Source organism: Calypte anna, chromosome 13, assembly GCF_003957555.1.
Source record: "Calypte anna isolate BGI_N300 chromosome 13, bCalAnn1_v1.p, whole genome shotgun sequence".
NCBI classification, from domain to species: domain Eukaryota; kingdom Metazoa; phylum Chordata; class Aves; order Apodiformes; family Trochilidae; genus Calypte; species Calypte anna.
In genome coordinates this window covers 16410595-16436718 of record NC_044259.1, presented here as the reverse complement: position 1 = coordinate 16436718, position 26124 = coordinate 16410595, and the positions used below count along the sequence as shown (strand labels likewise).

Here is a 26124-nt window from a genome sequence, read left to right as displayed (position 1 = left end):
CACTCCCCCCGTGGTTCCCAGCCCATGGCACTCAGTGCCACATCCAGGCTCTTTGGAAAGATCTCCAGACACGGAGAATCCACTACTTCCCTGGGCAGCCCATTCCAATGCCTGATCACCCTCTCCAGAAAGAAATTCTTTCTCATCTCCAACCTAAACCTCCCCTGGCACAACTTGAGACCCTGCCCTCTTGTCTTGCTGAGAGTTGCCTGGGAAAAGAGCCCAACCCCCCCCTGGCTCCAACCTCCTTTCAGGGAGTTGCAGAGAGTGATGAGGTCTCCCCTGAGCCTCCTCTTCTCCAGCCTCAACACCCCCAGCTCCCTCAGCCCTTCCTCACAGCAATTCTGCTGGATCCCTTCCCAGCCTCCTTGCTCTTCTCTGGACCTGCTCCAGCACCTCAAGCTCCTTCCTGAGCTGAGGGGCCCAGAACTGGACACAGGACTCAAGCTGTGGCCTCCCCAGGGCTGAGCACAGGGGCAGAATCCCTTCCCTGGACCTGCTGGCCACGCTGTTCCTGAGCCAGCCCAGGATGCCATTGGCCTTCTTGGCCACCTGGGCACACTGCTGGCTCCTCTTCAGCTTCCTGGCAATCCAGACTCCCAGGTCCCTTTCTGCCACTCTGTGCCCAGCCTGGAGCTCCCCATGGGGTTGTTGTGGCCAAAGTGCAGGACCCGGCACTTGGAATGTTGAACCTCATCCCATTGGGATCATCCCAACTCTCCAGCCTGTCCAGGTCCCTCTGCAGAGCCCTCCTGCCTTCCAGATGATCCACACTGCCCCCAGCTTGGTGTCATCTGTGAAGCTGACCCTGACGTCTGACTCAGCTGACCTTGTCCCCTGCCACTTCTGCTTCTTTAGGGGCCCAAAACTCAATGGGGAACCCCACAAAACCCCAGAGAGGGTTTGCATGGCTGCTGCTTGTGGTCTGGGTGAAGGCTCCCCCACATCCCAGCTACAGACATTTCAGGAGAACCTTAGAGAAAGTGGGAAAAAAAAGAAAAGAGAGAAAAGAACACTTTGTTTCAAAGATAATTCCAGAGAGATGATTTTATTCTGAGCTTTACAAATACCAAGCATTTTTTCTATAAAAAACCCCCACAACCTAGGGTAAGATTTAGTTCCAGTTAGGAATATTTACATTCTTAGAAGGAATCTCTTTTTCTTTCTATATACAAGGCTGTGGACATCACCAGCTGAAAGTACCCCCAGAGGCATCTGTAATTAAGGCACTGTGGTGCCTGAGCCTTCAGAAACCCATTTCCAAGTGCCAGGATTAAGGTTCTGCTCCTACAAATACTGACCCAGGTATTCCAATGAATCCTAAATTCCACAAGAAGAGTGACCCAGGACTGGTGTCATCATTTCTCCAAAGAAAAGTGCCCTGAACCAACAGTATTCCCACCACAGGCAGTGAAAATATCCCAGAGCTCCTGGCAGGACAGAACTATGAAGGGGTTGTGCAATTAAAAAAGGATTAAGGGTTAAAAAACCCCCAATCCTTGGCTTGATTTTACTGCTGCCCAATTCCCTGGCAGTGCCATCACCACCTCCCTGGTTTTGATTCATCCAAAAAGTGACTTGGGAACAGGGGAGGGGTGTTCAGACTGCTCAACAAAAAATAAAGAGTCAGGAGGTCTTCCCCAGGCTTCCCACTTCTGAAAGATGGAAAAAAAAAAGATTTATTTTGGAAACCCCTTTTAGCTGGATTGTGCCTACCCACTACAGCAAGCTTCTGCTGTTAGAAAGCTGAAAAGAAGGTAAAATAAAAAAAAAAACAAAGCAAAATAACCCAGTAAGCTGCATTAAATACATTCTACATTTGTGACTGGTGTTTTTTGGTTTTCCCAAGATAAGCCTGAACAAAAAATGTATGGTTCTGACCCAGAGAGATGGCCTTTGGGTTCTCTACTTTGCCTGGATTAAAAATAATAATAATATAATAATAAAACAGCCACAAAACAACCCACCAAACTTTAGTAAACATATTTCAACATTCCAGAAGAAAAGCCTCACTGGTGTGGCACAGAGCTGGGTGAAAGAGTGGGGAAGGAAGGACAGGTGAATCAGACATGAACCACTCTGTATTTTAGGGCTCACCTGCATCTCACAGGGCTGGAGATTTCCTGCAAGAGTTTACAGGCAGAGAGTGTTTACACTTGCAAACTGATGCCAAGGAAGCTGCAGATTCCTCTGGTTATCAGATCATTCCCCTCCAACACCCAGAAAAGAAAAATGCTTCCAGACACCAGGTTTCCAAAGAACAAGAGCAGGTTTGAGGGCATCACCTCAGCTTTGCAACAACTCTTTCAAGTCAGCTGGGAAGCCTGACAGATCAGATCATGTTTTTTGGGTGAGGAGGACTGGTTCTTACATGCTCATGGCAAGGCTATTTATGATGGGATAGTATTTATGATGGGATGTGCAGCCAGCCTTGCAAAATCCAGGTTCTCAATTTCTACCCCAGCTTCAAACCACAATCTGACCCCAAGCTGTTCAGCAGGAGTGACCCTGAACCTCCCCAAACCCTGGGGGATTATTTCTTTTCCAAGAAAAACTGATGGGACAACCAAAGTGCTTTCCTTGGTACCATTCTCTGAGCTGGTAACACTGGGCAACATCCAGCTGCAGCCAGGAATTAAACCCCAAAAGGAGGTGGGGAAAGACAGAAGGTTCACAAGAGTGTGGAATCAATGCCATGGATGTATTTCAAGAGAGCAGAAAACCATCAAACTTCCACCAGCAGCTGCTGCAGCAGAGGGAACCCCAACCTTGGCTACAAAGGTTCAGGTTCTGTTTATTAAATTCCCACAAGACAGAACAAAACACAAACAAGTGCTACAAGAGAGGGATCTTTCAGCACTGCCACCTGTGGAAGCACAAGCAGAAGGGCACACAGGAGAGTGTACAGAAATATACTGGATATATTTAAACAAACACAGGTAATGCCAGGGGTGCTTTTGCAACCCACGTGGTAATTTCTTGGCAAGTGATTTGGGGCTTTTGTTTTGTTTTGTTTGTTTTTAAATAACCAAAATTTGAAAACAAATCTGCTGACATGAGCTGAGTGAAATACCAGAGCTCAGAGCCAGCACACAGTTGGCACTTGAGAAATGGAGACCCAGTGGTTAGAAATAGAATCTGAATTTCATTCTCACTCTGTCCCACCACAAGGTCAAAGGAGTGGCAAAGATTATCACCCAAATTTACCTCTAAATACATGAGCTGTGTGCATGTGCCTGGAAAGCACAGAGACAGGAGAGTTGTTTCCATCATCCAAATTGCACAGAAAACATTAAAAACAGTTTAGAAAATTTCCAGGAGGGAAGAACCCCAACCCAACACCACTCTCCCTGCACAGGGATGAAACCTTTTTTGCATCCTTGAAAATAAAATTCAGCCTGGAAGGAGATGTAAACACTTCACCACCCCAGTACAGTAAAAACCAGCACTGGAATTGAGTTTTGTGAGCAAAACTTCAGTGCTCTGAATATTTTGTGCGAGGCAAACCTCCCAAATCTCTCAAGAATTTATGCTCAGAATCTTTCTTTGCACCTTCCTGAATCTGGCAACAAATTCAGCATCTGCAAAATCATTTTGAGGAAGAGCACAGAGAAGCATCATCTCATAACCTTCAGTGTAATAAATAAAGTTTCCTGTCCAGGGGGCAGAAGTCAAGGGATCAAAACCAATTAGCAGCTTTTTCTTTGCAATTTGTACTTCTTGATCTCTGGAGAAGGCTCTCTGAGGAACCCAGGTATCTTGCCAGCCCTCAAATTAATTTTCAAGTATCTTTCAGCTGACCTATCCACCTAAAGTGACAAAGGATTGATCAGATAACTCTGTTCCATGGTACTACTGCACTGAAACACCTCTGGCTGAGCAATCTCACTGAAGGCTTTACAGTATTTCTGGTCATATAAAAAGAGAAGGTAGGGAACACAGTGCTTAAATTAATAAATAAGGTTAAAATTGCAGGAAACAAAGTTACCACTAGCCCTTTCTAGAATGACTCTTAGGTGAAAGGTCCATTCATTTTTTCAGTCCACCAGGAAGCAGAGAGGAATCCCATCAAAAAGCTGTGCTTTTAAAGATCTCTGGGTTTTCTTCCTCCTCCTTGGACTCCCTTGGGCTACCAGATGCAGGCCTGTACTCAAATCTAGGGCAGGAGGGGGGAAAAAAGAAATGAGAAGAAAGGAACTCAAAAAACAGGTAAGAGAACAGGGGGATAAATACCTTTTTGCTACCCTGAGCCCCATTTTGGCATCACAGGCCCCTGATTTTAATATCCTGTTGGACAAGTCCCTGTCTTTCAGCAGGTCTATGCTCATCTGCCACCTTCAATCAGAGCTGGGGCAAAAGGCCAAAAATGCTCTCCATGCCTTTTTAGGTCAGCTGAACTAAACTGGAAGGGTTCAGCCCTTCAGCCATCTCTAGAAGATGGAAGACACTGCTTTAGAAAGCAGCTACAGAGAGCAACACCACTTCTAGTACAGTCCAGATGAGCAATCTGTTTGTGTTCAGAACAAGGCAACACATCTGGAGCCTGGTGTTGTACCCATGAATTTACACACTGGGGAAGAGGGACCTGGTTCCAGCCAAGCCTTTCCCTCTTCAGCAGAGCATGAGCTGCCCAGCCAAAGCCAACCTCCCCCTCTGGCAACACCCAGACAAGTCCTCTCCTCCCCTCAGACCAGAGAGCAGCTGGTGTGTTAGGATCAGAAGGTGGCACTTACCCTTTCACCAACAGCATTTGCTCAATTGTGTCTGGCAGAGGCATCCCATAGCTTTCTGGCAGAAATAAAGTCAGAATTCCTGAGAGCACAGTCAGGCTTCCCATCAGGATGTAAGGCAGGAACCTATCATAGGCACCTGGCAGAATACCCAGACACAAAAAGCCAGCATCAGCTCCAAGGCTCTGATCATGTTTGTACCCAGGTACAGGGCTTCAGCCCTGCAAGACTTACACTTGCAGTAAAAAGCAAGAAACTCAGCACTCTGGGATTGTTATTTTAGTTTAAATGTGTTGTTTTTTTTTTAAAGTGGTTTTAGGAGCTCAGGAATCTGGGAGATAACAGCTCTAAGAGCTGTCCCTGTTGAGCCAGCAGCACCGCTCTTCACCAGAAACACAAGTTCTCTAGGTTATGAGTGGAGCTGCTCAGAGCTGCTGAGATCCCCTTCTTACCTGCAGCTTCACCTGGAAACAAAAAACCCTCAGAAAAACCCAGCAGAGGGGGGCACAGTGCTCTGGGGCAGGAGCATTGCTTCTTCCTGCCCCCCACAACATTCCCCCAGGAGTTCACTCACCTAGGTAAACGAAGTAAGGAGAGAGGATGCTGCCCAGCCTGGAGGCCATGGAGCTTGCTCCCACTCCCATGTTCCTCACCACAGTTGGGTAGAGCTCAGCTGTGTAAACGTAAACCATGGAAAAGGCAGAGGTGATCCCAAATTTCCCTAACATCACCAGGAAGATGGACAGGGCACGGAGATCTGAAAGCAAAAGGCAGGAGGGTTCCAGACCAGCTCTGACTCCCTCATTCCCACTCTTAACTCCCATTTCATTCCAGTATCTGATGTCCAGTTTATTTACTGGTTTATTTTTTAAATTACTAGGGCTCAACATTTTCATTTCCTTGAAAATTCTGCCAAGTGAAAAAAACAAAACAAAACAAAACAAGGAGAAGAGAGGAAGAACTGGGGAGGCCCTGTCAGATTTCAGGGGCCAGCTCTCTGCTCTTGCAGACAATGTTTGCTTCATTAAAAAGTCACTTATGGTCAAGTTAAACATTTGAAAGAAGTTGTTTTGGGTTCCCTGCCTCGGCTTCTCATTAACATTCCTAGCTACAAGTCAGTAATTTAATTAGAGGAAGCTGGGCTGACCTTGACTGGGACAGTGAGCCTGGAAAATGGAAAGAGATCTTATCAGCCTCCCCTTGATTCCAAGGACTGGAGAAGGAGAGTGCAACAGGGAGTACCTGGATCAAAAAGGCACTTCTGGGCAGGCTCTTTTCTTTCTTCTTTACAATGCAAACAAGTGCTAAGCAACAAGACCCCCCCGGTCATACCCAACATGACCAGGAAGGGTTCATAACCCTCTCACTCCAACTGGCCTGAAGATCTCCACAGCCTGATTTGCAATAAATGTCATTTTCTCCTTCTTTCAAGCTGCCAAACATTACTTTGACAATCAACACTCATTCAGCCCAAGCCTTTGCTCAGCAAGAATTCTTCCACAATGTCTTCATTTAATACAGCTGTTTAAAGAAGCCATAAAGAGGCAGTCAACAGTTCCTGCAGCCTCTTGGTAACCTCTGCTTGCCAAGTTCTGGCTGGTCCAGTCCTGGTTTTATACTTGGACCTTCCCAGGGATGTGCTCATAAGGAAAAGCTGGAATACAGAGCTGATCCCAACAGCTCAGAAAGCCAATGAGCCACCTTTAAAACTGCTCTGATCTGACATCTTGTCTGAGCTCCTCTACTACCAGGGATCAGAACACAGAGGGTGGCTGCCAAAAAGATGGAAACTCCCTTTTTCCCAGGAGTCCCATGGAGAAGCCAAGGGGTGATGGGTACAAGCTACTTCTGGGGAGATCCCAACTGGACTCCAGAAGAACATTTTTCACTATGAGAACAATGAGATTTTGGGCTAATCTCCCAAGGGAAGTGGTGGATTAAGGACAGGGTTAAAACCCAGCTTGGCAGGGTGCTGGGCCACCCTATTTTTACCTAGGAAGTTTGGAGCAGGTGATCCTTGGGGGCCCTTCCACCCCAGAATTCTACGATTCCAGGATTCTCGAGGAAGAGGGGCAAAGACAAGGTCTGAGGGGTATTTAATCCCCTCAGGCCACTTTCCCTCCACCCCTAGGGTACAGCACTTCATCTATCATGTGAGTATTTGAGATCAACTGACGATTGCATACGTAAAGGCACCAGCTGAATGAAGAGCAGGACACAGCCTCCCAAGAACAACGCAGCAGCCATCGAGTACCGGCGGGGGAGGTTGCGGAGCAGCAGCCAGGAGATGGTGTAGGCTGGGACTTCAATCACTGCTGAGAGGAAGCAGTTCATGTAGACATCCCCGTGCAAGTTAGGAGTGTCAAGAGAAAGCCCAAAATACCCCACGGAGATGATCATCCTGAAAAGAAGCAGGAGAACAGCATCAGAGAAATTGCTTTGCTCCCTCGAGGTCGCCACGAACCTCTCTCACGGCCCTGTTGGGCACAGAAAGGTTTTGGGGACACTTTCCTGATATTGAGATTTATTTTTTTCAGGGGGGATGTTGACAGTTGGACATGGTGATCTTAAGAGGCCTTTTCCAACTGTGGCAATTCTGTGGAATGATCACATTGGGCAAATTCAGCAGCTGCCAGGTTTGTTCCCCTCTGAAGCAACTCACGCGCCAGCTTCAGAACAATGAAACTGTGCTGCTGCCTTTGATCTTTGGAGCTGCTCTTGAATTCAATGACAGAAAACATTTTTAGAAGAATTAAAATATCCTGTTGAACATAAAAACACAATGAGGTAACTCCAGAGATGTTGCCAGCCTCACTGGGGCACTCGTGGTGAGCCCACCAGTGGTGCTGCAGCTACTCTGCTACTCCTGAGGCTTTGCAGGTTCCAGCCTGCTCTCCCCCAGACCCTGGAGGGAACCTTGGGGTATTTGTCACTTCAGGACATCTCATTTGTCACTGCTGGTCATGCTGATGGAGAGGAGCTGACTAATTCTCACCTCCACCCTTCCATTTCATGTCAGCCCTGGGAGATAAGTGCTAATCACCCCCCGTGCAGGCACCCAGCAGCCTCAGCTTGAAAGTCTGATTACTGCATTTCAGGGCTGCCCAGGCCTAGAGAAGCTTTTCCTTCTGTTTGCCAAGGAGTTCTGAGTGGAGAATGTTGTTTTTTGGTCAGTACCCTCCATGCTTTGTGTCTGCAGTCAGAGAGGAGGAGCACAGCATCCACATTTGGACAGCCCCAGACAATGGGAGCTTTTTCTCTGCCGTGCCCCAGGCTGGCTGGGCAGCATCCAAGTCCCATGGTGGCTGGGAATTTTGCCACCTTCCCAGTGCCCCTGCCAAGGACAGCTGGCTGCCACGTCATCAGGGGCAAGTGGCCTTGGAGACAAAACCTGGCATGCCTTGGGAAATGCTGAGAAAGAGGAGGTTGTGCTTCACCAGCAGCACCAAGGAGACCCCAGTGCTACAACGGTGAGGCCAAGGGCACTCAGCACCTCACCTCCTTCAGCATCCACCTGCCAGAGCAAAACCACTGGCCAAGGACCAGCTCCTCCTCCTCCTCGACCTGGGAAGAAGCTTTTGTGGTCCAATGGTTTCAAATAAATTGCTCAGTGTAGCTGGGAAAGTTTGAAGTCAGCCAGCTGAGGCTGCCCAGCCCTGCCAGCTGAAGTTCTTCTTCTCCAGAGTAGTGATGTGTGCTTTCCACAGTGCTGGGCAACACCTCCAACCCTGGGAGTTATTTTTATATGCAAACAAACTGAGCTTGCTGGAGTTCTCTTTCCTTAGCAGTTTGCCTTAGCTTATCACCTTGGCCAATAAAAAAAAAAAATTCCTAGGAAAACTACAGGGGTATTTACACTGCAAAACTTCCTCCTGCCTAAGGCAAACACCAAGGGATTAGAGTTCTGCTGCTTACTCAAAATTAACAAAACAATGATTTTTTTTTTTGTTTCCTAACAGAGAAGATACCATCAGGATTCTGTGGGTTGGAAAACCCTGCTGTGAGTTACCACAGGATGCTTCACATTTTGGGAAATGAATTAAAAGGAGGTTGGGCAACTGGCACCCAAGGTAAAACTAGTGGAAAAGTTGCCCAAAGCAACAGAAAATTCTTCTGCAAGAAGAGGGAAGATGGGGTAAGTCAGTTGCACATGTCTGACCCTTCCTGCCCATCATAAAATTCCATTTTTCACAGGATAAAAAGCCCCTCAGCACATGGAAGGGATCACATATGGCCACATCTCTCCCTTCAAACAGGTTTTGCATCTGACTTCTACAGCCCCAGAGGCCAAACCAGCTCCTGAAGGACTCCATGCAGATGGTGCTTGTAGCAAGGCAAGGGAATCTGGCTTAAATATTAACCAAGCCATCCTTTGACCCAAAAAGAGCCACATCAGCTTGTAGGCACTGGCAGGTCAGGGGACTGAGCTCCCAGGCTTTGGCTCACTAAAGCAGGGGAATGTTGCTCAGTCAGGCAGCAAACAGAGTTAGTGAACTCTAAAGCTCCTGAGGGACCTTCTTGGGTAGGATGCTGTAGGCAGAGGCATGAATTAAACCTCATTTTTATAGCCCCTGGGTGTAAATTACCCATCTATTTTCCCTCTTTTGAGCAATTACAGCTTCAATGAGGTTCCCAGTCAAAGGAAATGACAACTTGAATCCAAAGGAGCACAAAGTGCAGCTGCAGCCAGGGTAAAAGCAGAGGAGGAGCAGGAAGGTTTAGGGAAATCTCAGATCAGAACTTCAGAGGCAGTTTGATCAAATTAAAAGCCAACCCAAAAGAGCTGAGGAGATCCCTCCCACCCCTCAGCCAGCCCTTGTGTTCAGACCCTGGGCAACACTTCTCCAAGTGGGAGACAACTCATCCCTCTTAAAAACCTCCCAGGCAGATGGAGATTCCCCAGGGGCCAACCCCAGGCAGGTATCACTGCCAGCAACACCAACCCAGAGGTGCTCCTGGACTCTTCCTGAAAGAAAGAACCTCCAGAACCAGAACTCCGATGCTTCAGCCAGCAGGTTGTTGGCTTTCCAGCTGGTTTTTAGAGCATTCAGTGAGCACTTTTTAACTGTTCTGCTGGGTTTGTGCTTCCAGACTTACCAAAGCAGCACTGACATAATTGTGATAGTCAGGATATTCCTGGTTCTCACTAGATCCAGAATGGTGTAGCTCTGTTGCTTCTGGGAATCCAAGTCTTGCAGCTGGAAACAAACACACAGAGCCAGGAGAACATTAACTCAGCAGAATCTGCAGAATTTTCATGAAAATTAACTTCCCCCCAACCTATTTTGGTTTTTTTTTTCTTTTTGCAGAGATCAAACAGGTGCCTCACTTTTAACCAAACCCATGTAAGCTCTGAGAGACAAACAGGCTGTGAAACCAGCTGCTCCTCCCTCATTTCAAGTCACTTCAAATATAGGCTGGAATCAGAAATCATTTTCTCTGCCCAGAGATTCACAAAGCAACTGATTCTTGAGCACTTTCTGCTTGAATGATAAAACCACAGCATCATTTCTGTCTCACTGCTGGCAGAGTTTTGATCTTACTGTGAGCAGAGCACCTTGGGGATGATGCACATCAGCTGCACCCAGAGAAAAAGAGAGCAGCCAGGATCATAAAACATTTGAAAAATGTGGGTTTATTTAGCCTGAGGGCAACTTGAAACACCAAGAATGGCCTTCAAACGCCAGCAAAAATAAAGTTACAAGCTGTCCTCTATGTCCACTGAAGACAGGGCAAGAAATAAGAAGATTAGAAGTGCAACAGAACTGGTTTAGTAAATGTGTCCTCATCCTGACCCTGAGAGTAATGTATTGAAACAGAGAGAAACTGGCTTGTCAGCTGAAGAGTCCCCTAAATCATTATTTAGGGGTTTTGAGATCAGCAAAAAGACTCCACACTTCTCCTTTCCCCGTGAAACTTTCCAGCTCCTTGAAATAAAACCACTTCCAAGTAAACAGTGCAGAGATACTCATCCACAAAGCATGTGAACAAGTTTCATGCTCAATGAGACTGTAAAAAAAAAAAAGGAATTTAAACTTTTTTTTCCTGACTCATCAATTTAATGCTATTTTAACAGTCTCACAGTAAGACCTTTTGCAAGATTTTCATCCTGCAGTCTTGCACAGAGTTTTGTTTTGGGGATTTTTAAGGCCATTTTACATCCAGCAGAACCTCAGAGCCTATCAACAGTTAGAAACCTAAGCCATAAGGAAACAAGTATCCACCTTAGCAGCTCAAAATTACCAAAATTAACAGTGTAGTATTTATAACTCTCACACTTTGGAGCTGTGACCTGCCCAGACACCTCACAACATCTCAGCAAAGACTTCTCCAGCTGCAAGAATGCCTCTTGCCTGACAGGCACCTATTATGTGCAAGCACAATAAACTGTACACAAAGATCACTTCCTTCCTTGGTTTTTTTTTAGGTCAGCATGACCTGAGGAGGTCAAATTAAATTTTAAGATGTTTGAAGAGTGACTGCCTTCTTTTGGCATTGCCTCCTCACTCCTCCACCCTGCATGCAAGGGATGATCAGGTAAAAGTCAAGAATGATTGTCGTGCAACCCCTCACTGCTTAAAACTTCTTCTGCCTGGTCTAACAGACCATCTTCTACTCTGTTTTAGTTGAAATTACAATAATTTTTTCCCTGGAACATCAGAGTGGTCTCCTAGAAGCAGCTGGATGTAATGCAGGACACAACACATCAGTAAAGAGGTAAAACCAACCATTAGTTGAACTCAATTCCTCATCAATCTCTCTTCCATGTTCAGTTAGTGATGTTCCTTTTGGCAAAAAGCCTTTTAAAGTCTTGCCCCTCAACTCCAAATCCACAATATCTTCTCAGTGTCCTCTAACCTGTAGCTGAGCTGATGGGAACAAGAGTTTTAAGCAACCTCTGCAAGCCAGGGAAAAGTCTTTCTGAGGGTTATCTTCTTCTGCAGAGCTGGAGGGTAAAGTAATGGTTGGGTGCTGGTGCAGAGCAAACTTCAGTGGATTATTTGCCTTCATAAACCTGATTTTCTTTACACCTGATGACTTGCACTCTGCCTGAACCATGCCTCCAGCCACACAGCTCTGCAGCTCAGCCCTTTCTCATAAATCACATGCTCTTCTCTGGTTCTGCCACTACTTGTTGCCAAGAAACTAGCAAACAGGAAACAAAAATAAAAAAAAAATTAAAAAAAAAGGGGAGAAAAACCAAACAAACCACAAAACAAAACCAGGGACAGTAATGCTCAGACATTTACAGCTGATGAGAAAAAAGGATCCTGTCTTTTAGGATAGATAGACAACATAATCCTGAGCAGGACAGGCTGGAACAAGAAGCTAAGAGGAAGGCAGGGAGGGTAATAAAAACCTGATTTGTAATTAAACCACTCATCCAAACATTACTATCCCACTTCAGTGGGATAATGCAGCCAAGCAGGCCCTGTTTGTGCTCTGTGACTGGTCACCTGCTGGATCCTAAAGTGCTTTGGAAATCTGCTGTGTGGGTCCCAGGAATCCTCCAACCCTCTGCTTGCTCCTCCATCCACAACTCACCTTCCAGCTGCTGCTCCAGGGCTAAGGACCAGCTGGATTTCTGAGGAAATAAACATGCATCCTAAGCACTCCAGAGGGGCTGGAGCTCTTCAGAAAGGAGACACAAGAACAACATCAACAGACTGCTGGCCAAGAAAAGTTTTGGCACCCCTTTTTTTGGCTAACAGTGTGACTTTTATCTTAAAATGTAAAAAAAGACAGGAGTTTTTGATTTAAATTTAACCTAAATGGTGTCCATTCGTGGAGCTTCCCTTCCTTCCAGTGGCAGGATGTTGATCTGTGTTTTGGGAAGCTGATGTGCAGTGATTTATCTGCAAATAAGCACCACCCTGAGAGCTTCCCCTGGTCCAACATGCTGCAATGGCAATAAGCTCAGGATTTCTTTCTAAGAAGAGGAGATGGAGGATTCCAGGGACCTTAAGCAGATGTTGGAGCCCATTTTCTGGAAGAAATGGATGGGGAGGAAAATCCACTGCTCAGCTACTCTACCCTAAAGGAGCTCATGTTTTGCTCTCCTTAACACAGAAGTTGGAGCTGAATCTGGAATTGAACTAGAATGACACTTTTTCCCCTGCCAGGATTATTCCTGTGTTATGACTTGGATGTGCAGAAGCAAAAAGTCTGCTCAGCACAAGTACTGAGGTCACAACACAAGAGGTACCTCAAATTCATGACTTTTGCCTCAAAACTCCAGCTCAAAAGAAACAGGCAGCTGGGAACTGGGTCAAAAAGAGGTTTGCATGCTGGCATTCCCACCAGAATGGAACAGCAATGGCTCTGCAAATGCTGATGAAACAAAGAAAGCTTATTCTGCTTTTCAGGAAAAAAAAAAATGGCCCTTTACCCACTTGGGACACACAGAGTACACTTCAGGCAGAACTCACTTCATGTGTCTGGAGATTTTTATGTGGTCATGAACAGATCCAGCAAAAAACTGGGGTGCAGAACAGATCTTACCTCACTGGGATCAAGGATGACATCTGGGACTGGAACCCCATTGGTTTTTGCAGCTTTTCGGATGATTTCTTCTGCCTCCTGAAACCTTCCCTGGGAGATCAGCCAACGGGGAGACTCTGGAATGACCCTGCAAAAAAAGGTTTCAGAGTAAGAGCTCTGCATTTCCATGGAAAGCACTGCTGCAGGCTCCAACACACATTGTTCCAGGCAGGAAGAGCTCCAAACTTGCCAGCTCTTGCAGACCCGAGAGCAATGACACCAGAAATCAGTTTTTCAAGAGCAGACTGGAACAAGAAGGGACTAAAAATGCTGCTGTTGGTTTTAGAAATGCTGGAGAAACAAGCAATGACTCAGCAGCAACCAAAACCTTGGGAGTCTGGGAAAGTGGTTTCATGAAAAAACTCAGGAATGTGAAGACAGAAGCAGCCCCCTGTGTGTGCATGAAGGGGCAAAGCCTTAGGGAATGACACATGGAAAATGAGGGATTGGATAAAGTGTCACAAAAAGGCAAGTCAGAAGGTGGGTGTCACCCCAGTCACCCAGCTTTAGCAGGAATTGGGTGGAAGCAGAGACAAACGATTGTGTAAGTGAAGAAACACCACCCCCATGTGGACTATTCCAGCTTTACACGTCCCCTGAAAAGAGCATTTCATGAAGTAAGGAAAAAACCAGCAAAGACACAAAGTGCAAGTCCTGTTTTGCAGCTTGTCAGCTCTGTGTCAGGCCTAGCCTTAAAAACTCCTGCATTTCAGGTGCTGCAGAAGGATGAGTTTGGTGCAGCACTTAATTTTATAGAAGCCCACAGAAAATGAATGACAGATCCCCCAGAAACTGAGGGCTCCCAGCTCAACAGGTGGGAAAAGAAAGACACAGCACCCATCCTTCACCTCCCCATCCCTGAATTCAATCAGCACAAGCCTGAACCTTAAAAATCTGCAGCCAGGACTTTCTACAGACCCAAAATCTTTGAAATTCTTACTCACCACCAGAGTGGGATGAAGAGTAACCCAGGCAGAGTGAGTGCCAGCAGCAGCATCCTCCAGTCTCTGATGAAATAAGCAAAGAGGGGCAGCAACATGTAGCCCAAGGCATAGAATATGCAAACCCCCAGGGTGCAGAACAGCACACGGACTGATTTGCCCAAAATTTCTGTCCCTGTTCAAAAAAAAAAAAAAAACAGAGGGGAGATTAGCATTTGCACTTCAGAGGAACCCCAAAACACCTCTAAGGACTGGTGCTAAAAGGCACTGGGTCTGCACTGCCCCTGGAGATACAGAGCTGCTCATGCAGGACCCTGCATCAACCTTCAAGGGAAGAGAACCAGGCCCTGCTGTATCTCTGGAGCTCAAAGTAGCTAAAATTCCATAAATCTATGCTCCTAGAATCCCATATTTTACTCGAGGAGCTAAAACCACCTGACCTACCACCAAAACATTCTCAATGCTTGATCTCTCTGAGGTCCTCTCATGGCTAGAGATCAGCTTCTGCCAGGAATAATTCAGGGGCTGTGGAAATTCAGTTCCTGCCCTCTGCAATTCAGACTGCAGCTCCATCAACTGGAAACTTCCAGGGAGAGCAGGAGTTTTCCACGTGTGTGTGTGGGGAGGAGACACACTCAGGCAGTACTGGAAAGGGGCAGGGAAAGCCCAAGGCTCAGGAACTCCTCCTGTGCCCAGCAGGACTTGCATACCCAGAACAAATGCTGCCACGTAGTTGGAGATCTGTCCCATGCCAACCAGCACAAAAAAGGCTGAAAACATCTCCCAGTTGGTAGAGAAGATCTGGATGAAGCTGAAGCCAGTCTGCATTGCCAGGGTTGCAAACAGCACCTTCTTCCTGCCAAACCTTCCAGGGATAGATTTAAAGAAAAAACAAAAACAAAACCAACAAAACCCAGATTATTACACTGCAGAATAAATGAAATCTTCAAAGTCAGAAAAATAAGATTACTCACATGCATACTAAGGGAGACACAAAACCTCTGCAAAGAACCAGAGGTTTAGAAAACATGACCCAGGCACAACTATTCTAAATATATTGAAGAAAAGCCCCTGGCCAAGAGAAGATAATATTCCAAAGGCTTCTAGCTCAGCTGCCTTTAAGTTTGTGCTTTAAGTATTTTATGGATAGGATGAGAAGGGAGACAAATCATCAGGAACAAACGATTTAGAATCCCAGAGGACTTGGTGATCCTTTTTCTCTAAGGAACACACAGCTCCTGACTCAGATCAGTATGTTAAAGAAGGTAAAAGAAGGGAAGCTGCTGAGGTGCAATCTTCACTCCACTTGGGAAAAAAACCAATCAAACAAACTATTAAAGGGATATTAGCAATCCTAGTGATGAAAGCATTAAAAAAAAAAAAAAAAGAAATTAAGTTAAACCTGGCCTGGGCAAAGCCCATAGCCTGTCAGCATCACATTATTCATGGTGCCTTCTGTTTTTTCATGTTTGTGCTGATAAATAAGAGAGGCAGCATGCTCTGGGACTAGAAATCCAGAAATAAAAATTAGAAAAAAAAATTAATTCCCCTAACAATCAAAGCCTTGTTTCTCTGAAGTACAGCTGAGGAAACTCCAAGCTTTGCAGCTCCCACAAACACAGGGTGTTGGACTTCAAAGTTGTGTTTGATGATGAGGAAGAGAAGCTGGGGGGGGGGGGGGGGTTAAAAAGGGAGTTTTAAGTTTGACCTGAAAAAAAGGCAACCAAGCCCCAGGGAACTCTCTGAACACAGGCCAAAGTAATCAGAAGAGAATGGCCTTGATCTGATTTTTCCAGATTAAACTTATCTACTACACCTGTTTGCTGGCATAAAACCAGTTTGCTCCACAAGGGGTTTTGCTGCAAAAACAAACAATGGAGATTAACATTCACTAACAATCTTTGGACCATTCTGTCCTACTTTAGGACCCCCTAAAGGGATCCCCTCTGTATTTTCAGATTAGAGAGCTCCAGGAGAAAGCCACTGAGAGGCAACTTCCCCTCCATGAGTTGCTCCCACAGCAGCATGAAGCCAGGAGCCAGCAGCTCTGGGGTTTATACTTTACTTGTCTGAGAGCTGTCCTGATGCAAAGGATCCAATCAGGACACCCACAAAGAAGAGGGAGGTGCTCAGGGGTCCTTTCCAGTCGTTGTCACACACAAGATTCCACTGTGGGGAGAGAAAACAGCAAAAGTTTTTTATTAATAAACAGGATTTCTTTCCAACCATCTTGGCTGAGCCCGGATGCAAACCAAGGGCAGGGAAGAGAATTTATTTCTTTTTTCTCTCCAAAAGAGAAATGAATAATTAGCCCAGAGCATGGATGCAGCTCTGTGCCCCCCAAGGGACACCAGTGGCTTTCCTGACACACCTGATGCCTCTGGTCCTTCCCCTCACACCCAGGACTGACAGCAAGAAATAATTTCATCCTCCCTTCCAGAAGTTCTGCTGGGTTTGGAAGGAGGAAGAAGAGACCCAGGCTTGATTTCCCTACCTACAGTGCAGCTTGTCACTGAAAATTGACATTTCTCATTCAAGATGAATTGAAATACACAAATAAGAGGTTTTTTTCTATTATCTCCCCCTTGGTTACATTTCTGAGAGACTGCAGAAGCTGACTGGGAACCAAACTAACCTCAGTTCTAATCTTTGGAATACAGACTGAAACAGATCCCAAGCAATCCAAGAGCTCCAAAATGAAAACCAAAAGGGAAGAAGAAAACAAGATATTTCTGAAATGAAGGCTGCAATAGTTTCCCATCTCCTCCCATATTTTTTGAAATACCACTGGTGTTATTTTTGTAGCTACCCCAACAACTCTTACTGAAGAAGTCTTCATTTTATTTTGGTTATCTGGGGGGAAAAAAGTACATAAATATTAGAAGAAAGGACAAAACCCAGCAGGGACACCTGGTTCCTCCCCTCCCTGCTATGCTGCAGTTGGAGGACTTCCCAAAGCTTTCCCCATCCTGACACCTTCCCAGGAGCAGGAATTCCTGCAGCCCATGGGAGAGGGATCTGGGGGCAACCACAGCTCCTGGGATGGGGCATTCAAACAGCTCCCCCAGGGCCCAAGCTGAGCTTTTAGGGATGGAAAGTTTTAGGTTTTCACCTCTATTAAAAAAGGTGGAATGAAAAGCTCCAACCTGACCCTTAGGAAGTAATCCCCCTTGCTCCCTAATTACAAGTAATTAAGTGTAGTGTGGGTTGGAGGCTTTTAACTAAAAAACTCCACCACCTACCTTGTCCATGGCCTGGCAGTGTTTCCCTTTGTCCCAATCCCATCTCTTTAGGGCTAAACTTTTGGCTCCAGGGATCTCCCCACCCTCTTTGCTAACACTGCACCCCCAGGGCTGGAGGCAATCACCTTCCCTTCCTCTCCCAAATCCCTGGAGCAGAACCCTGGCCACTTGTCCCATGGAAAAGCAGCTCAGCTTGGAATTCCAACTGGAAGTTTTCCTAGTGATGGGTGATGCTCTTTGGTGTTGGTGGAACCTGTCCTGCCAACCCCTTGGGCTGCCTTAGGAATCCATCTCATTTTATTTTAAGGTCATGGGAACAAACAAATCACAGCTTTTCCTGATTTTTTAAGTCATTTCTTAACTTCTCCTTTGATAAATCTGGTTTTGTGTCTGAAGAACCTCTCCTTTTATCATACTTTACACTTCTCACTGTTATCCTTGCCCTTATTCCCAACCAGCTCCAGGCTCAGGGACCAGTTCTGGTCCAACAAACCCCAGCAGGACCATCCCCCAGGCACCATTCCAGAACTTCATTTCAGAATTATGGCTTTCAATCCAGTCCCAGATGTTTACCCCTCATGGGACTTCCCAAGATCATTTAGATCCGTGACTGTCAGTACTATTTATCATTAAATCTGAATTTATTCAACCAAAGCTGTGCTTCATTACAGATTAAAGAAAAGTGGAGCAATTCTGTGATGACCACAGACCCAGGAATCTTTAATAAAACACAGCTGGCACTTCCAAATATGCAGCAAATGATGGTTAGAAGGTTTATACAGTCCAAAGGTTTTGGTGCTGAGGACTTTTACAAGGAAAATAAATCCCCCTGGCAGGACAAATCCTGCATTACTGAAGACTTGTCCTTCCTTCCCAAGAGAGTGATCTTTGGATCAGCTATTGGAGCCAGAAATCTTCAATAACAGGACTGGAGCCTACCCTGGTGATGTGCAGCCCCCCCATGACAAAGCAGTCATTATTTTCCCAACCTCTGGTTGGGATTGAGTTCCTCTCAGCACCTTTCCCCCTGTCCTTTGGCACCAGGCTGTGCAACCCTTGGCTCTGCAGCCCCTGCCCTGCTCACCAATGTTTTCTTCAGACAGAGATGCTGCTTGGAAAAGTTGATGGTATGAGAATGTTTAGCACTAGTTTGCCAAAAGCTTTTTATTTTTTTTGCCCTGGCAAGTGGAAACACAGCAGCCCTTCAAGTGTGGCAATGCTCACCAGGTTGTTTTTCTGTCTGCTAGCCCAGCCACGCTGCAGATCTTGGACCAGGCACCAAACCAAACTTCACAATAAAATTTCCAAGGGAAAAACTACCTTGGTTGTGCAATCCCAGCTATTTACAGCCTCCACAGACGCAGGAGAATCAGAAGAGAGGGATCTTTAAGGTTGGTTACTTCTTGTCCCAGTAAATAAATGCTGAAGTCTTGGATTTTTTTAATGACTCTCTAACGAGGTCCATCTCCTACACTGCTGGTCAGTGACAGTGGCATCAGTCCCCCAGAACCCTTCTGCCACTCTGTGTGTTGCCCAGGAAGAAGTCACCCAAGGATGACTGTCAGGAGAGTAGCATCCCCAGGAGCAGTTACTGATTGACTCCTGCTGCCCGCGGGGCTCTTTGGACGCGCTTCCCGATGACCCAGTGCTCCAAAACCATGTGTTATTTTCCCTTCTTAGTATCCTCTGAGTTAACCTGCCAGCTCTAATGGCCTTTGCCCTGCTGAAGGAGATAAGGTTCACCTCAGCAAGGTGTCAGGGCACCAAAAAGGAGACAAACATTCCAGCTCTGCTTCAAAGAGCAGCTGCGGGCATTGCGAGCTCCTCGGCGCTGGTACCCGAGGCTCAAAGCCCAGCCCAGAGCATCCTTGTTCCAATTTATCCCAAATTTAGCAGAGGCCATCCCTCTGTTGGAGTTCAAACACCTCCCTCAGAGAGCCTGCAAGATACTTTGGGCTCCAGCTCCTTCCCAAACAATTCAGCACCTTGGGGTGATGGCTTTGTCAGCAGCAGTGATGACTTTGGAACAAGGAATGGCCCAATCTGCAGAGATTTCCCTTTCAAACCCAACACAACAAAAAGGAATTTCTGAGGCTGATCCAACAGACTCTCCTCTCTCCTACCACTTGCTTCTCTCTGCAAGTAGAGGCAGGTTCTTCAAAAACAAATAATAAAACCTTATGACCATGGGTTAGTTAAGACCTATGTCAATATTTTCTGTTAACTTCAGAGCTCTGAGCCTTGTTAAATATCCTTTCCTCCAAGAATAAACTTCCAAAGATTTTGAAGATGTTTCCTTAAAGGTTGTTATCTAAACATAAAGAGAAGTCATCCACAAAATATACATGTTGCTCAAAACAGACATTCTGCTCAATTTCTCCCTTTCTAGTTATTTTCAAGTTTTACAGAGGTAAAACTGGCACAGAAACCCAATGGAAGTGACAAATAGTTTATAAAATAAAAGCTAACTCTGTGCTACCCATCACATTTTAGAGGTGGCTGGGGAAGGAAACAGGGCACAAACATCAGTAGCTGAGAAAAATGAGCTGTGTTTTACACCTGAAGAGAACCCAAATAGTGACTGTGAGACCTCTAAAAGAGAACTGGAATTATTATGCTCTCAAGACTACAATTCTGGGATAAAACTCACCCTGTTTTCTCCTGCAGGGTCAGAAACCTCTCTGCTTTGTCCAGTTCTGCTTTATGTGCTTCTTTAATCACTCCTTGAAAACGTCAGCATTTTAGAAGTAAATCTTTCAGACATTAATTCTTAATTATTAAAAGAAAACCAGATTTTTTTTCCCCTTATTCTGACAAGGATGTGGAGGATGAGTAGCAAAACTCAGTGTCTATTTATGTTTCAGTATCTAAGAATTACTCCCTTCTAGACTAAAATGTTTTGACTGCACTACTTTATTTCCAGATATTCAGTGTATCCCCACAAGAGATATAAAGCCAGAAGAAGTCAGGTTTTCCCCTTAACCACCCCTGGCTTGATTCCTTTTACTACTACCACAGATGAACTTTTTTATTACTGTTACATTCTTTATTTTTATGGGACTGAGGGAGGAATAAAAATGACACAGAGGCCTTCTGGAGCCAAAGCTTTTCTTAGCCCCTGAGCGACAGCATTTTAAAAAATAAAGAAGCCTAAAAGGGATTTTATTGTGGGGGATCTGGTTAAATACCACAGCCAGGCTAATAACACCCTTCTGCTGGTGGTGTCTGTGAAAAAAGGGAACTGAATGTTTGCAGTCTCCCCTGAAAAGCAGAACCATAAACGAGGACTCTGTAGAGACAGGAGAGATTCGGCAAAAACCTTTCTTAAAAGAAAAAATAAATCCCCCTCTGCCCCCTGCCAGAGCCAGCTAGGGAAATGTGGGACAAAGGTCCTCATGATTATTCAACAAGTTGGGAGATATGCAACCAAAGAGAAGATTAGTGAATCATAAAAGCAGCAGCACCAAGCCAAGAAATTCAACAAGTTTACCACTGAAAACCTGCAAGTATGTGAAAGGCCACAGCTCTTGCAAAACGCCCTCAGGAGCCTTCAAATTAAAGAAGGGAGGAAAAAAAAAAAAAATAATAATAATAATACTGCCTCAGTGCATGATGTCTGGGCAGACAAACCTTACCTCCCACAGCCAGCAAACCTCTGCCAAACCAGAGGCACAAAGAGTCAGAGCAAAACTGCAGCAGCTCCTGTTCCTTCCAGATGCTCTGGGAGCTGAAGGGATTTTTAATTTGCACTGAGAAAAAGCTCAGCAAAGAAGGGCCAGAGACAAAAAGCATCTCAGGCAGCAAGGCACTGGGAGCAAACCCCCTGTGCTCACCTGGATGCCAGGAGAAGATGCTGATGGTCTCCCCCTGCCCTAAGAGCACCCCAGGGGCTGGAAAGTGAGAGCAGCAGCTCCCCCAAAGAAGTTCTGTAGAAAGGGTTGAGGCGATGCCTTCTGCCTCCCTTCCTCCCTCTCCTCCTCCTCTGGGCTTAGTTTGTGGTCATTAAGTACCCACACCCATCACACCCCACTCTGCAAAGCAAGGAATAACAGCAAACCATTCTTCCAGGTCTGTCCAACTCCTCCAGAGGATCAGAGATGCTGGGGCTGTACAAACACTTTCTGAAGAGAACTATTTTTCACCTTTCAAAATTCAGTTATTCCCCAAAATCTGTTTCCTAGCATCTTAAATGAGCCAACACCTGTACCAAAAGGCACAACCAGCACAGCTACACCTCCACTTGGTTGTCCTGACCACAGACCTGACTCCAGAGGTGTGTGTGAGCAGACAAGACCCTGCCCTGGCCCTGCAGGGCACTGGGGCATGACCAGAACAGACACACAGCAAAGTCCAGGGATCCTGCATCAAACCAGGGCTTCTCAGCTCCTGAAGCTTGCACAACTCAACAACAGAACCCTAGACTGGTTTGGGTTGGAAGGGACCTTCAGCACCATCTCTGCATGCTCAGGGACACTTTGTACTGGACCAGTTGTTCCAAGCCCCATTCAACCTGGCCTTGAACACTGCCAGGGATGGGGCAGCCACAGCAAAGATGTTCTTCCAAACACCTCATCCCAGATTCCTCTCTCAGGGTGAGTTCAACTCCATTTTTAATTTTTTTTTTAAAGGAAAAAACCCAACTCTTTTGATGCCCTGAGTTGACTGAGACATCACTGGAGCCCTGAGTGAGCTGAGCCCCTTGTCCCAAGCCACCTGCAGACACCCAATGAAGCCCCCTGAGCACATCCCACAGAACCCCAGGATCAGGGCTTGGGCGGGACCCCCATGCCCTGCAGCCAGGACCCTGCTTGGGCAGGAGGATTGGAGGAGATCATCTTCAGAGCTCCCTTCCCACCCCAAACTTTCTGTGACTCTGCAACCTCCAGAGACCATCGAGTCCAGCCCCAAACTGGTTCAGGCCACACTTCAGAACCATGGAATGGTTTGGGTTGGAAGGGACCTCAAGGATCACCCAGTTCCAACCTGGGCCATGGGCAGGGACCCCTCTCCCCCCAGCCCTGGGTGTTCGAACCAACCTGGCCTGGGACAGGGATCATCATGGAATGGTTTGGGTTGGAAGTGACCTTCGGGATCACCCAATTCCAACCTGGGCCATGGTCAGGGACACCTCCCCCAGCCCAGGCTGCTCCAAGCCTCATCCAACCTGGGCTGGGAGAGGGATGGAGCAGCCACAGCTCCTCTGGGAAGCCTGGATCGAGGTCTCAGCATCCTCAAATTAAAGAATTCCTTCCCAATGCCCAAACCTTTCCAATTTGAAACCTTTTCCCCTCATCCCCTCCATGCAAAACCCCTAGCCCAGGGCAAGTGGAAGCCAACAGAAGCTCTCACAAACACCTGGGGCAGCTCGGGGACACCCTCCCCGCTTCAACCCAACCCAACCCAACCGAACCCCCCCTTTACCTCGGTGACGATGGTGGAGCTGTAGACATCCCGGCTGTACTCCCAGCCATCCAGACACGGCTCCTGCTCCAGCGAGCCCAGCTCCACGTCCCAACCCGGCCGCAACCCCAAGGCCGACAAATTGGCGAGGTGGGCCAAGCGGTACCGGCGGCAGCGGCTCGGTACCGGCCGGCCGGCCCGCAGCTCCAGCGGGATGCTGGCGTTCCGCCACTCGCCGCTCAGGTTGGCTCCGCGGGGCACTGCGCAGCGGTGCTCGGGGGTCCCGGCCAGGAAGACGATGGAGAGGCCATTGAAGCCATTGGGGACGATGCTGGCGCTGAGGAGGAAGAAAACCAAGCGCTGGAAGCGTCCCCACTCGCCCAGGAAGGCGGTCACCTCCTCGTAGTCCCGCATGACGCGGACCCAACCTGCGGGGCCCTCTGCAGCCGCCAGGAAACGGCCCGGACCCGACCCGCCGAACGCAGAGCCATGGGCCGGGCCTCGCCGGCGGGGGAGCGGCCGGGGGTGGGGTTTGTAAAGCCCGAGGCCCCTCAGGTGGAGCCCGAACGCTGCTCCTGCTCCCGCTCCCGCTCCCTCAGGAGTTCGGCGGTGCCGGCAAAGGCCCGGCCCGGCCCGGCCGCCTCAGCCCGCTCCCGGCAGCCCCTTCGCCCGGGCGGGACGGCGAGACGCCGGTTCGAATCCCCCGCCCGGGGTTCGCAACCCAACCGGGGTTCGGAACCCAACTGGCGTTCAGAACCCATCCGGTTCCGGCGCTCACATCCCCGCCTGGGTCAGGAGGGAAGAGCCCCGAGCTGGGGTTATGTCCGCCGGCACCTGGAAGCTGGACCGGACCGGGCCCGGTTTGTGTCCCCTGGGACCTGGAAGCCACGTCTGAGCCGGACCGGACCGGGCCCAGTTTGTGTCCCCCGGCACCTTGGACCCGCAGTTGGGCCGGACCGGGTCGGGCTGGGCCGGGTCCGTCCCCCCCGGTACTTGGAAGCTGCGGCTGGGCCGAACCGGAGCTGGACTGGACCGGGCCGGGTTCGTGTCCCCGGCTGAGAGTCCCCGAGAGAAGCCCTCAGAACCCTAATTTTCTCCCCAAAATGTGCGGGCTGAACCCTTTTGGGCCGAACCACCTCGTTATCCCCCGAACCTCAGGGCTCAGGGGCTCGGGCGCTCTCCCCCTCTGAGCTCTCTCCCATCGTTTTGCTCCAAAAACCTGAGGTTTTCTACCAATCCCAAGGGTTAAACTCATCCAGAATCGGCTCCAGGTGACACAAAAAGGTTTTGGAGGTGTTACCTGAGGACACCCGTGCTACCTTTGACCAGTGATCAATGGAATTATTCTTATTTTTTCTTCAGGCCAAAAGATTCCCGGTCCTGGCAGGAAGATTGTGGCTCCCCTGGAGCTTGGTTAAAGAGTTGAGTGATGATCCCTGCTCTCCATAAAGGTAAAAAAATCACATTTCTGAGCCTTTTCTTCACTTAATTAAAGCCAAATCCCTTCTTTCAGGATATTTAAAAGAGCTTTCATCCCATCCTGGAACTGCAGTGAAACCTCCAAGGTTGAAACTGAAGCAGCCAAAACAGAAATTAAACCTCAAAATCAACCTTGAACCTGGCCAGGGTCTTTTCTGGGGCTTTTTCAGACTAAACTGAACCCTCCAAAAATCAGAAAAAACTGTGGAGCTGTCAATCTGCTTTTGGGGAATCTAATCTGAATAATCTTTTTGTTGTGGAGGAGCTTACTTTAATGTTTTAATGTTAAACTTTATCCAGGCTGCATACATTTTAAATTACTTCTTTTATACAAAGGGTTAAAGTTAGGGGGACTTTATTCTTAAATGACAACAACAGCCAATGGGTTATACAACACCAATGCCCATTTTATTACAAGACAGAAGTTAACAAGTGACAATTAATACAGTTTTCTGAAAAACCTGCTGAGGATCAAAGGTTGCACAGAGTAAATGTGACAACAGGTGACACATGGGGCAGCCCCCTGTGTACCTTCCAGAAAAGCATTCCACTCTTGTGAAATATATATATATATTTTAAATCTGCCATTAAATGTGCTAAAATGTGACACTAGTGAACAATCAACAGTATGAGCAAGAAAATGAGACTGATTAAACCCCAGTATTAAAAAAAAAAAACACACCCCATAAACACAACCCTTTCTCTTATTTAAAAAAAGAAAACTGGGTTTCAAGGTACCACAAAGTTTGGGAGTACAAAAATAGTTACCTTTTAGAAATACCCAAGCCTAAAATCACATAAAATAAGTATCAACTTAATATAAAAATCTTAATAAAAATACTGCCACCTCTATTAAACCAAGTCCTCAAACCTGCCCTACACCTATATAAAGGTTTTGTTGTGAAATTTCATTGTGTCTAAATTATTTTCTAGGTTATAATATGTAAAAATAAAAAGATTAAATACTGCTTTTATCAGAGAAATTCCAGCTTGAGAAAGGATGAGAATGTCAGGAGTCACAGGGTCACCTTTGCCTCGTGCCACATCACGTTTATGGCTAAAGCAAAACTGCAGGAAAATGAGTCTGGAAGAGGATTTATGCATCCCAAAGAGCAGCTTGAAATAATTGCACGAGTTCCTTGCATTTCAGTGTTGTAAAGCTTTATATTTGTGCTTCACCTTCCCAGGAGAGCCTCAATCCTGTGCCAAATGCCAGCAGAAACCAACGTGCTGTGAACTCTGAGGTCAGAGATGAGCCAGTGTGCTTCTTACAGAAGATGAATCGTGGCTAATTCTTATTTGGAGAGGTAAAAATAAAAATAAAAATCAGTCCACCAGCTCTGACAGACTTTATGTGGCCAAGAATAAAGAAACCCCAAAGGTATTTTACTGTGTAGTGTTCATAAAGCATTAGTAGCACAACTCTGAACATTTGAGGTTTTATCCTATGATGAACTTGTTAAAAAAACCCCACATCTGCAGGATCTGAAAAACAAAACACTGTTGGCTTATTTTGAAAAAAAAAAATGGTCCCAAATTAGTCCATTTGTGTTTTTTTTAGGAGCTGCAGGTGTACATCTCCAGAACATCAAATCCCTTTTCCATTTCTAAATGGTGCAAAGGGTTTTCAGGGGCTTTTGGAACTGCAGTGAGCTCCCTCTGAAGGTAGGAAACAAAGTGGGATTTATTCAGAGGAGAAATCAAATACTTTGGGAAAATAAAACAACACCAAAAGATTAAAAAAAAAAAACAACCCAAAAAACCTCTTTATGCCAACATATCCTGAAACAA

The 26124-nt window shown here is 46.7% G+C and overlaps 1 protein-coding gene and 1 long non-coding RNA gene across 3 annotated transcripts; one reads left to right on the top strand and one right to left on the bottom strand.

Moving 5' to 3' along the window:
* Window positions 1-1636: 1636 nt before the first annotated feature.
* Window positions 1637-23520, bottom strand: SLC22A5 (solute carrier family 22 member 5). Of its 2 annotated transcripts, XM_030458771.1 has the most exons (10): window positions 22876-23520; window positions 16278-16381; window positions 14923-15077; window positions 14216-14387; window positions 13233-13359; window positions 9828-9928; window positions 6917-7131; window positions 5305-5487; window positions 4734-4869; window positions 1637-4156 (listed from the first exon to the last, which is right to left on the bottom strand). In XM_030458771.1, the coding sequence occupies exons 1-10, from the start codon at window positions 23266-23268 to the stop codon at window positions 4069-4071; spliced, it is 1674 nt and encodes a 557-aa protein (XP_030314631.1). In that variant the 5' UTR covers window positions 23269-23520; the 3' UTR covers window positions 1637-4068. The 2 variants fall into 2 exon arrangements, with proteins under 2 accessions (XP_030314631.1, XP_030314632.1); XM_030458772.1 differs by lacking the exons at window positions 1637-4156; window positions 4734-4869 and having other exon boundaries at window positions 5311-5487; window positions 6907-7131; window positions 22876-23400.
* Window positions 23412-25673, top strand: LOC115599040. The gene is made up of 3 exons (XR_003988101.1): window positions 23412-23895; window positions 24217-24305; window positions 25521-25673. It is a non-coding gene; the product is annotated as an uncharacterized LOC115599040 (long non-coding RNA).
* Window positions 25674-26124: the final 451 nt, after the last annotated feature.

Excerpts from the sequence above, each read along its gene's own strand:
- SLC22A5 (XM_030458771.1), bottom strand. The coding sequence starts at position 23,268 with ATGCGGGACTACGAGGAGGTGACCGCCTTCCTGGGCGAGTGGGGACGC. Across the intron at positions 16,382-22,875 it reads GCTCCACCATCGTCACCGAG|TGGAATCTTGTGTGTGACAA; the intron begins GTAAAGGGGGGG and ends CTCTCCCCACAG. Across the intron at positions 9,929-13,232 it reads TCATCCTTGATCCCAGTGAG|CTGCAAGACTTGGATTCCCA; the intron begins GTAAGATCTGTT and ends GTTTGTTTCCAG.